The sequence below is a fragment of the Copadichromis virginalis genome, linkage group LG13 (genome assembly GCF_057382275.1).
Source record: "Copadichromis virginalis isolate Kocher_CV1m ecotype Utaka linkage group LG13, C_Virginalis_male_GT1.1, whole genome shotgun sequence".
Taxonomy (NCBI): Eukaryota; Metazoa; Chordata; class Actinopteri; order Cichliformes; family Cichlidae; genus Copadichromis; species Copadichromis virginalis.
Genome location: NC_140630.1, coordinates 20,260,867 through 20,273,582, shown reverse-complemented (window position 1 = coordinate 20,273,582; position 12,716 = coordinate 20,260,867). Strand labels below are relative to the sequence as shown.

Here is a 12,716-nt window from a genome sequence, read left to right as displayed (position 1 = left end):
ACCAAACTTCAGTCAGGAGAACAACTGAGATAATCCATCCACAATATGAGGTTAGTCATTAATATACTGCAACAACATGGGAATAGAGCAGCTGCCAGAGAATTCAACATTAATGAATCAATGGTACAGAAGTGGAGGAAGCAAGAAGAATGAGTTTAATAAAGTTTGATTTATCTGACTGCTTTGTTTCACTTAATGTGCCTTATAATCCCGTGCACCTTATGGTCCGAAAAATGCGTACTGCACACTGCAGTTTAATGTTGCAAAGCACCTCTTTTTAACTTCAGTGGATATTATACATGGTTATGCTCAGGATATGTCAGCCCGTTTCTACTGGAAATGCCTTTTGGTTAAACTTTCAGCAAGGAATTTGCATTTGCACTGTTACATTTTTATAAAGCTTTAATGTACATAAAAACCAGCTTCTTGTTTAAGTGAAAATAAATGGAAGGTTGTCTTTTTGCGCTAGTAATGTTGTGGAGTTGTATTTTGTCTCGCATCAATTATATCGTCGGTTATATCGTTATCGCAAATTTTCAAATATATATCGTGATAAATATTTTTGGCCATATCGCCCTGCTCTACTGTGGAGTCTGTTAATACTGTATCTTTTGATGAGCACTCAAAGCTGCAATCCACTTATGTGTGAGCTCTGCATGGATGTCAGCATTAGTCAGATCCACAGTATTTCTGCACATCTTATAAAATATAAATGATTTGATGACAGCAGGTAAAAACACCTCATTCGCAAGTATTTTTGCAACTAACACAACAAACGTTTTCTCAATGCATCTTTTAATCTAGAACAAACGCACCAGGATTTAGAGGTTTCCAGACTTCAAGACAATGAAAGGTACCCATTTAAAGAAAATAAAGCTGACAAATATTTTGGATTTTGCATGTTGAGTGGTGCATATAATTAAAGTGAATAGAATTGCTGACTAATCAGCTCTTAAATTAGGTTGGAACAGAGCAGCAAACAGTCATAAGGTGTAACAGTGAGTTCAGTGTGGAAGAGCAAAACACACTCAAAGAACTGGTTGAGTAAGGTATGCTTAACCCGATATGTTTAGATCCCAACTTTAGGAGAGATTGTTTTCACATCTAATGAACATTAGAGTGCATCTTTTAGGAAACGTGATATCTCAAGAAATTCCCAAATGCCCACACTGTGGATGGAGCATTTTAAAACAAAAAGCCTACTCAAAAACCACAGGGCAGCCATATTTCACGTCTAAGATAGCCCAGACAAGGTGAGGCATGTGAGGAGGTTTCCCACATTCTGTAGTGCTTACTGTAAAGGCAACTAAAAAAGCAATTTGATACAACAAGAGAAATTAAGAAGTTATTTTCTTGATAGATGATAAGGAAATGCTTTAACATTTATCTGAATCGATGTACGCATGCCAGACCAATTCAGAGACATCCCATCTAACAAATGAGGTATGATCACAAAGTCCTGCAATGCTGCAAACCAAAAATACTTTGTGCGCTTTGATGCATAAAGCATCAAAGGGAAGGCTTGAACTGTGGTGAGTACAACACAAAGCGCTCGAAAATATGCTTGTTTATTGACATCAACAACAAAGTCTCCACCTTTAAAGGCTGTTATTTTTCACACAGAGAGGAAATCCAGCATGCATGGCGAGTAAGTGTGTTCATATCGCTGGAAGCCAGAGGTGAATAAGAGGATGGCTTTGAAAGTGAATAGCAGCATAGTTTGTGCTTTTAATAAACCCACTGAACTTTCTGATCACACCTCCTAAAGTATCTGCAACTATGGTGAATCAACACGGGAAACAAATCTCCCCGGCCCTGTTAACATAACACAAACAACACGATCATATCCAAACTTTTAGAGTCAAGTCAAAAAAATCTAAAAAAATTAATAGTCTAATAAATTTATATTTAAAGCCTTGCAAGACTAAAAAGCATGATTCATAGCTACTTAACTCCACAGCATGAAATTCTATTTGTTCTATCTGAGCTGGTCCATTATGTGGAGTCTCCTGTCACTTCTCTCTCTTACTCACATAAAGAGTGAGCGTTTTCTTCATGCAGAACAATTTTAATGTCTTTACTGTGTCTGTCTCCTACCGAGAGACATAATAACCCAACTCATAACCACTTCAGTTTTCATTAGCCTCATCAAAGCACTGAGTGCACCTAATGACACCAGTGAACTTTCCTTCAATCAATAAAGCTTTGATGGAACCACTTAATCTCCAATAAAAGCAGCCCCACCCACTGAAGTGTTGAGCAGACCAGACCAAAAACCCTCAGTCTGAGAAATTCAGACATCACTGTATCACTATATTTTACTTAACTTCCAGCAACATATGTACCATCATATGTTGTAAAAAAACAAAAAAAACCAAGAATGTTTTGAAATGGGATCAAATTTAGCCTGTAAAATTAAAAAAAATAAAAAACTGTAGCCCGTATCATTTCTGGGGTGGATGAACGGTTACCGAGTCAGGGCTCGCAAAATCGCTAGCCCAACGTCCCGGAGCTAGCGATATCTCCGGTCGGGCGACCAAAATCTATCTCAACCCCGCCCGTCGGGGTATATGATAACCCGACGGGCGGGGGCTGAGATAGATTTTGCGAGCCCTGCGAGTGATGCCTGTATGTTATGTAACATTTTGTTGACAATGAACCAATTATGAATAGGATGGACTGAACCACCCTTCACCAGGAGAGCAGGTAGAAGGCATCTGTTGACATCTTGTTTTAAAGATACTCAGAAAATATTCATTTACAAAGCATTAAAATGTATCAACATTACCTTGTCTGCATCCACTTTGCCTCTTATGAACTCCATTTTCCAGAACTGCAGTGCCTGCTCCAAAGACAGGCCGATACCTTTGAGGAAGAGACCGTATTGCATCCGACCTCCGTGGCGGAGATGATGGTTTTCTCTAAGAGACTGGTGGAGCTGCCTCATACACAATGGGAATGACTTCCCTGAAAGCTGTAAGCAGGTAATTGTTAATGACAAACCTGAAGAAATGCCTTATATAATTTATATTTTCCTATAAGTACATATTTTGTATCTATGGAGTACAAAGGATATTAATTAAGTGAAATTAAACACCACATATTTTTGTATTCACTGCCCCAGACCAGCAATAAGGCCCTTCTATGCAAAAAGGCACCTTGAAGAATTTGCCATGCGAAGAAATTTCAAGAACAGATGTTTAAAGCAACTTACTGAATCAATCTGATCCAAGGAGATTTTCCCAACATTCTTCTGGATGCTGTAATCCTGTCCCACATAGGCATGACTAAAAGAAGAAAAACAATACATTATACACGTGTGTAGTTGTCAACGATCTGCTGATTCAATGACAGCAGAGCCTCAAACCTGTGCACCAGGAGCTTCATATCATAGCTTTCCTGGCTGAACAGCACCTGTAGATGCTATAGTACTTTTGGCCAGTCTATTCAGTGTTTACTGTTTGCCAGGAACTTAAAGTAGAAAACTCAAATGATCTTTTTTAGATACATTCAGCAGATTTAAAAGTATTATACAAACACCCATAACAGCTTAAGATGACGTCTTCAATTGTCTTGCTTTGTCCAACCAAGACTACAAATAATAAAAAGAAGCCAAAATCAAAATATTTTCTATGAACTCAAAGATCTATACCATTTATTCCCTTACCCTGTTCTTAAAACTGCGACTGTCTCTCTACCTTGTAATTACCCATGTGAACTAACACGACTACCATCCAATATTTTCTCCCAGAAAAGCAGCAGGCATGGTAGATAAAACAGTGCACAAGTTGGATATTTCTAGTAACCTTATGCTGGAAGAATTATGCTGAACACGCACTAAGGGGCAAAAAGTTTCCACAACATCTGGACTTTATTTAAAGTGTCTGGGTTAACTCAGACCAACCAAAGACACTTTGGTGCAGAAGATCAATTGTGCTAGAAGTCTTTTTCATGGCCACACTGGCGAAACAGCAGAGATGTTATTCATCCTGCTTCTTACCTGAGGTGGTTAAGGAGAGGTTGGAGCCGTTCATCAGAATGCACTGCTGGTAGCGAGCGAGCCGTCAACTGCAGGAGAGATGGGCATCACATGAGTAATGGCAAACAGTCTAGGTCAAAGTGTTATAACGGCCCAAAGTTGCAGGTTAAGTGCACCTGATTCGTTTTAAACTATTTGCACTTTAAACTAGCGCACAGAATCTCGTAATTAAAGCTGTCTTTCTGGAGCGCCGTTATCCAAACAGATCAGAAACGTGTAAACAATTTAAACCAAAAGTTAAGTTCGCCACAGTATCTATCATTAAAGACCTTGATTATGTGTTGCTCAGTGTTTACTAATTTCCAACGAAAAAAAGAAAAAAGGAAATTGCTAGGAAATTGTGCGATCAATCCTGCGACACCTATGTGAATCCACGACATTCAAAACAAATTACAAAAATCCTGCTTTACTAAATTTATCCTTGCAGCCTCTTGTCAGCTTAGTGTATCAACGCCCTTAAGAGTGATAACGTTAATGCATCTCCACGCAACCTTGGCTTAAAAAACAGTAAGATGGTTTTTCTGACTTCAAGGTGAGCAAATCATCTACGCAACACATTTTAACACCATCCTAAAACATGTGACAGCAACTGTCAGGCTATTCTTTACAACATCCTCCGACTTGAAGCTTTCGCATGCTGTCTCAGTCTAAAAACAGGCAGCTGTAGGCCTGAATTATGTTTTTTTTATTTAAAAAAGAAAAAAGAAAAACAAGAAACACCCCTAAAGATCCATGTTCATTCCTCTGCAAAAAAAGCTTGAGTCTAAATCCTGACTCTTGACTTTTAGTCAGTTCCAGGTCTGCCTTGAACCATGCACCAAAGACATTTTAAGATGCAGCATTCTGTTTGTTAAACTGAACAACAAACCAATAAATGGAGTCACATGGAGAGGCAGCTTTCCGTTTCATACCTTTTTAATGACACGTTCTCTGTGATGTCCCCTTGCTGTCCCCAGCAAAGGAGAATAACCATTACAGTAACACACTGGCTCACTTACAAGAATACTAGTTTTGTTGAATTATTCCATTCCAGCAGTTAGTGGTCTGGATAATTACCTGAAAATTGGAGAATTGCAGAACCGAACAACTTTTTCATTTGAGCTTTATTTTTCTCTTCTAATTTCTAAGCTGGTCCTGCCTGAACAACTGTTGTATGTCAACAATAGTGCAAATGCAGTGACGTCGATCGTGGCTCAAGAGTTGGGAGTTCGCCTTGTAATCGGAAGGTTGCCGGTTCGAGCCCCGGCTCGGACAGTCTCGGTCGTTGTGTCCTTGGGCAAGACACTTCACCCGTTGCCTACTGGTGGTGGTCAGAGGGCCCGGTGGCGCCAGTGTCCGGCAGCCTCGCCTCTGTCAGTGCGCCCCAGGGTGGCTGTGGCTACAATGTAGCTTGCCATCACCAGTGTGTGAGTGAATGGGTGGATGACTGGATATGTAAAGCGCTTTGGGGTCCTTAGGGACTAGAAAAGCGCTATACAAATACAGGCCATTTACCATTTACGTCCTGTACTATACCATCCACGCAAACGGGTTTACCGACACTGGTTATACTACAACCTGAGAGGTTTTCAGAATCACAGGGAAAACTATGATTCTACTACACCTAAATGCTACACTTCTTTCTTTTTGAGAAATAAAAAGCACCAAATTGCTCTGCATTTATTCTCAGGTACATCTAAAACTACTCTCAGAAATCACAATCCAATCATTCTGGTTATCAAACAGTTCATTTAGACAGAAGGGAGTTTTAGATAAGTAGTTCAAATTGCCAGAGAGCATTTTAGCTCAGTGGCTCAAAGAAGCCCACTCTTTGTCATGAGGACACGGTATTAACTGAGAAGACAGTGAAAGTGGCTACTCTGTTACAGTGACAGACAACGTAACACAACCACATCACAAAGGCTGAAGTGTGCATTGAAATGATTTTCTCTTAGAACTGCCGCTCCTTTGTTTAAGCTACCGTTTAACTTAAAATCCGTCGCTAAAATCAGCGCTCTAGTTTAAAACACTACACGGAAGACTGATGTACAATTACAGAGGGGAAAACAATATGAAAGGTATGCACGGTAATGGCTGACACATATTTTGCAGGCACTGATAACATACTGTATGTGAAAAAAGCAAATGAAATAATCATGAAAGGTCTTTGAAGACAAATAAAAATAAAAAGTGATTAGTGTTTGTTTTTTTTTAAACAGGTGCACTTTTGATAAACTCAAAGGTCGTCTTTGGCTGTGTTACAACATGTGGCCGTACAAAGGAGTAATTTTGTCATGTAGAGTAAATGTATGTCTATCGTCTACTGGTTAATTAGGATGTGAGAACCTGGGTATTGATGTTTTGATGTCCAAATAAAGTGAACTCTGACCACCCGATGTGGATCTATACCAGGAAAAGAGCCAATTTTCAGCAAAGGGTGCCAAACTATAAAACACTGACCCCTCATATCGATCCAATATTTACTCCACCTTACTGTACCAATTAATGAGCAGAGTGTGGTCTACTTCAGACAACTTTGAGTTTCTTCCTACATTTTCAGCTTCTTGTGCCAAAAATAAAGCGACGTCTTCTCTATAATTCTTTTAAACAGTGGCTTCTCTAATCTCGAAATATGTGTAATTCCTGTATCCACCGCTCTTACCACTCTATAACACAAAATGTAATTCACAAATACTGGTAATTGTAATGAAATAAAATATTGTTTTCTGTGTCTCAGTACAGCAAGTCATCTATTTCAAGATTTCTTGCCTAATTAACGTTGATTAATGTCAATTCATAAACCACAAACTGACACTGCCTTTAGTTGCTGCTCCTTGTGCTCATTTCGCCATCTGGACTACTCGCCACCATGGAGCTGAGCTTGGGTTGTCTTCTCACATATATTATATATTTATTTTAAAAAAGAGAAAAAAAAAAAGGGGAAAAAGGCCTCTGGTTCCCAAAACATTGCATTTCAAGTCCCTCAGGACATTCTAAGCAATGCAAAAGCTTGGTGATACGGCCCCATCATAAACCCCCTTCAGCAGCCTTTAAAAAAAACATCATGCCTGCAGGGACAATAAGCACTTTCCTACTAGATGTCCCAAATCTTTCCTCCAGATATTTTCTGCCACATGTGCATACTTATTCCCCTCATTTGAACCCTGTGTTTCTACCATTTCCCTCGGGGCACTGAAAGCAACAATGGCAATTTAATAATTCTCCTTATGGAATCGGGGATTCTGCATGCACAAATGGCATGAAAATGGCCACTAGTGTAAAATAATATAAAGTGAAGGTGTGATGGAGTGAGTCACAAATAGGGCTGGGTATCGTCACTGATTTCTAGAATCGATTCGATCCACGACTCGATTCAATTCTATTTAAATCTGGCAAATTTTGCCTCAGACAGTCAGAAATATTATAATTCAGATCAGTACATTTACATATTTTTGTATCTATAAAAAGGAAGCTGACACTCGCAAGACTTTATCAAAGGTGTGAGCGTCACAGCAGATACCTTTGTGTCAAAGTAGCTGAAGATAAAACACAGAAAAACATGAAGGTGATTTTCCTGGCCTGGGATTTTATAAAAATATTCTGCAGTACATCAAAAATGAAAGAAAACCATTAATCAACATATTAACATTACCTCTGAAGTTACAGCGGTTTTATTAGAGACACGGCTAAGCGTTTTGCATTTTGCATAATTTTAAAGAGTTTAAATTTGTTCAGAAGCCTATTGAACGGCAGAAATTAGGTTTTCTTTTCGGAAGTAAGTAAAAGGGAAAAAAACAAAACAGCGGCCGACAGCGCTGTAAATGGTAGACTTGTGTGTAACAAGCAAGCGAATAATGCAGAAAACAGATTTTTAGACGGGAAACTGTTCTTGAAGTACAGAGAGAAAGCGAGAGAGAGAGAGAGAGAGAGCTGTGCATGACGTGTGATTTTATCGTGGTGGAAGCAAAACAGCAAAAGTCAGAGGGAATTCATGACGATGTTTTTGTGAAGCTTAGTTTGGATCTTCTTTTGCTGCTGGTTTGGTCAATATTGTTTGGAGAGAGATAAAACTAACAGCTTTAGAATCGCCGCAAAAAGGGTGTAAACACAAAGCGCAGACACGCCGAAACATCAGAATCAGCGAGCTGTCGGCTTTCAGCCCCGACCGTGTCCGTGCCGTCGGGTGAGAAATGCGACATCTCACTGATTCTGATCCGTTGGAGGCTCCGAGCTTTGTGTTTACATCTTTGTGCAGAATCCGTGTACCTGCTCTCATTTACTGTTTTAGCTGTTTGGTGGTTCTTGAAATTTTGTGAGGTTTAACCTGAGATTCTGGCGTTTCGGTCAAAATAAATTAATATTTAAAAAAATCGATTCAGGATTTTAATGAATCGATATCACGTTATCCAAGCCAGAATCGATTTTAATCGATAAATCGATGATCAAAACCCACCCCTAGTCACAAAGGTGATGATTAAAGATAGTATTGTACTGGAGGCAATAAAATGGGCCTACATGTGTACTGTAGTCTGAACAATACTGGAGTTCAAAGCATATTCAGATTTGGAGGTTTTAAAAAGCTCAGATTTAAGTTTGAACTCTTATGTTTAGGCTTAAAAAGCAACAAAATGCTGAGAATTCTCAATTGTGCTCCTCCATTATTGTGTTAACAACACAAAAAAATAAAATTTCACTTACTGCAAGAGCTTTAGACAGCCTTGTGCGGAAATCATTGAGAACAATGGTGACAATATCCTGATGGGGAATGTATGCATAGCCTTGTTTGAGGTACACTTTCCTCAGTCGCACAAGATCCAGGGCATCTTGAAAAGGCACCTTTAAAACATAATGACAGTTGGAGGAAGAAAAAAAAAAACAATTAAATCATTAATGTGTTCACAGTATAAAGGCCAGCCGTGTGTCCTTAGTAATTTGGCTGCTTAAATTGTGATCCAAGGATACAATTTAAGCTCAGCAAACCAAATGGGATGATTTACATTCTCCCAGTGAAAATGATTGTCAGTAGCAAGGAAATTTAAATTAAACTCTAGCTTTTAAATTCTGTTAATAGAAAAACTGCATTTAATCCATTTGCATGTTAAATCATTATGAGTAGAGACCTGACTGACAGAACATAATCACAGCCTTTAAAAGATTTGCCTACTATGCACATCGGAATATACAACATAATGTCAATGCATTTCTTTAGTAAGAGTAAGATAAACACATGTGGCGTTGTAATTCTACATTTGGAAAAGCTGGATTTTTTCCATAATGTTGGTTTAAACTGCCCCGGGGAGAAATATTTGCTCATTTATTTCATATCGGTGATGATCTGTCTCTATCTGATGAGATACTGGCTCCAGGGGATGAGGGGTTTATTAAAAAAAAAAAAAAAAAAAGTAGCGCTAAGCAGACAAATCAGAGTTTTACTCCAGTGTATAAAAGTACTCTCACACATGTAAGCATTACACAATAGATATGATGCAAATGAGAAAGCTTGAGGGGTAATTTGTCCAAGTCTAATACTGGACAAAAAGAAGACGTTACTAGAATTCAAAACACAGGATCCAAGATGTTCTGCAAAGTCTGACCAACCTACCTTACACCATATATTATCCTGCACTGTGCTATTACCTTTAATGATCGCTACTTCAAAAACTCTCCTGAATGACTCTTAACTATGCAGAAAGAGAACTCGAGCCATCATGACACATCAACCTAACAGGGCCACTGTCTAGATGTCTTGGAAGTTACATTCCCTCTGTGGTGTGTTCGTGAATATAAACTATAACCTACACTATATATATGTCTCACCTTGTAGAACTCGTGTTCCATCACCTTGATTCCACTGACGCCAAAGCTGGAGTTTATAAGTTGATCCTTCAGCGCAGTCTTCTCCTCGCTGCTAATCTGAAAAGTTGTGAGATTTCATTGAGGAGTTGCATAAGCTGAACTGTTAATATGATGTTAATAAGCTTGTGGAAAACAAACATTGTTTAAAAAAACAAAACAAAAACCTAAAGTTGGCTTTGCATTCTTGCTTACACCCCGCCACCACCATGTTATCCAAACCTACTGTAGTTCTTTCCTTTTGTGAGCCTAAAAGCAAAACAGAGACTAAGTACACTATATAATATATAGTGTAAACTATATATATTATATTTATGTTTTGGGATTTATTATTTAAAAAAATAATACACACATATTTGAAATATAATTTTTTTCACAATTAAATCTTTTACTGAATAGGGCCAACTTTTTAAAGATGGAAGATGTTATGATGATTGAACAGCTCCACCTAGTGAAAATACAACTGAACACCACTATGCTGTGTATAGAAACAACTGGCATGGATTTAGGCCCGTGTCCTCAACATACTCTGAGCCTGACATAGAAACAAAATCCAAGATATAGTTTCTAAAACACATTATGGTAAAGAGGCACTTAAATGTAAGTTAATCAAATATAAGTAAGTAAATTTTCAAGGTGATATAAAAAAAAAAAAGACTAATTGTGTGTTTCTGAATAAGTCACTATTACAAGAAGACAGAAATTCCCAGTTGTAAAAGTTCCCAGTTGGAATTTTTTTGTGGTAAGCCTCCTCAACTTAAATTTCCAGAAAAAAAACATTTTTGAAATATGTCAAGTGTTTTCTTTAGGAAAGCTTACTGTGTCATAATGGAGATTATTCTTGTGAAGAAATGCCAGTTGTTGTTTTGGGACCAACTCAGTAAAATGGAAGCGGAAAAGATCAACTTCCTGTTGTATAAACCAGCGCCTCAGATCTTCCCTTTGAGAGACAAATGGAAATAAACATTTATCTTTTGCAGCTGAACAACTTATATTCTGACCACATTTTCCAGTATTCCTAAATGGAGACTAAAGACTTACGTTTGGCAGTAGGCCAGTCTGAGAATGAAGTGGGAGATATGGTCTTTTCTTCGTTTTTCATATTCAATTGGTCCACTTTGAGATTTCTTGTCATCCTTAAGAGTTAGAAAACAATTAGTTAATTTGAAAGACAAATAGATGTCAATCATTTAATCATCATTCACCACTTCTTGTCATGTTGTACAGTTTTTGTTTTATGTACATATATGAAAAAATTATCATGTACTAAAAGTCATGTTTATGGTAGCTGTACACTAACTTCCATTATCTCAGGCTCTTGTAATTCAGCATAGGGTCTTAAAATGTTAGTAAATGAGTCACGTTTTCAGCAACACCCAGCAGTGTCTCTTCTTTACTAATACAAATACATTTTATTGCTAAATCATGCTATTTCATCACTATTGCAAAGAGAATTTGATGGATCCTGCGCAAGCTTAACTCCTCAAAGTCAATACTGTGTCAATACACATCGAGCTAAACACTGGTCTCACTCTAAAAGCTAGGGCTGAACGATATATCACATTTGCGATAATATCGCGACATGATCAAGTGCAATTTTCTAACCGCAAAGGCTGCGATTATACTCTGGACATGTCCAAATTCATGGGCTGCATCCTCCTGAGGCCGCATTTGTAGACCGATTACATCACAGCGACGCGCCGAAGGCTGTCCAAATTCGTAGACTCCTCCGAATGTAGCCGACAAATGCGTCCTCCTTTTCCCCGAATTTGAAGGATGGGTCGGGTGTGTCCTTCGTGGCCTACCATATTCCAGAATTCACAGCACGGCCCAGCCAAACTCCAGTTTCCAACAATGGCGGCCGCTACTAAGTTTTAAAATTACTCATACTAATCTTTCTGGGTCACAAAATAAACTTTTAACATATTTTCAGGCGAGAAAGTAGTTGTGTAAACATCAAATATCTGCTCGGTTTATCAAGATATCGCATATTTGCAAAAGTGCTTCGACGTTTTAGGAGGCGTCTGCTACCCACCAGCTCGATAGCTAGCCGGGAGCTCGAGGGTTACTGATGCGGCCGAGAACGGCACAACTCCCGGCACATCATTTTCAGATCACCGCGGACTTTCGCTGCTCGGGTTAAACGTAATATATAAGTCACTTAGACAACCTAAAAATGTTATTGTTGGGCTTTTTTCAGTGTTTTGTTTGTTCGTGATTAAATCGGTTTGGCTGAGATTAAAGTTATTAGATTAGATAAAATAAAACTTTATTAATCCCCCGGGTGGGTTCCTCCTTGGTTTTCACACAGCTGACTAAACGTCAAACAGAAAACTTATTAAACAGAAGTATGAGACAGTCGAGAATTTACACCAGTGTCTGGTTATATTTTAGATAGCAAGAAGCAGACGGCCGAGTTTATTAAGCTCCACCGAGACAGCGGTGACGCTAATCAGAAGGCTAGACCGTCCAATTTCATGGCCGTTTACTTCCGGCCTACCCGACCGTCTGAGGACCAGTGCGGCCTCTTCAGCTTTGCCTCTGCCACTTGAAGATGTCGTGAAGACAGAGTTGAATAGTTACCTGTTGACCCCTGTCATTGACGGAGAGGATGATCCCTTAGCCTGGTGGAAGGTGCACAACATTCACTTTCCACGACTGTGCAAGATGGCCCGCAAATATCTGTGTGTGCCAGCCACAAGTGCCCCCTCAGAGCGTCTGTTCAGCACTGGAGGGAATATAGTGACCTGCACTCGCTCATCCTTAAAGCCAGCAAAAGTAGATATGCTGGTCTTCCTAGCAAAAAACCTGTGAGCTAGGATGATTATGGCTAGCTGAGCCATAC

At 38.9% G+C, this 12,716-nt stretch overlaps 1 protein-coding gene across 2 annotated transcripts in view; it reads right to left on the bottom strand.

Moving 5' to 3' along the window:
- The window catches only part of prim2 (DNA primase subunit 2), a 28,595-nt gene that overhangs the window by 11,985 nt on the left and 3,894 nt on the right, over window positions 1-12,716 (bottom strand). For both annotated transcript variants that reach the window (XM_085477930.1, XM_085477929.1), the window contains exons 4-10: window positions 10,913-11,007; window positions 10,691-10,811; window positions 9,836-9,931; window positions 8,717-8,854; window positions 4,001-4,068; window positions 3,215-3,287; window positions 2,789-2,974 (exon numbers count right to left, since the gene is read on the bottom strand). In XM_085477930.1, the coding sequence (XP_085334056.1) occupies window positions 2,789-2,974; window positions 3,215-3,287; window positions 4,001-4,068; window positions 8,717-8,854; window positions 9,836-9,931; window positions 10,691-10,811; window positions 10,913-11,007 (777 nt within the window). The remainder of the gene's footprint in view (window positions 1-2,788; window positions 2,975-3,214; window positions 3,288-4,000; window positions 4,069-8,716; window positions 8,855-9,835; window positions 9,932-10,690; window positions 10,812-10,912; window positions 11,008-12,716) is intronic.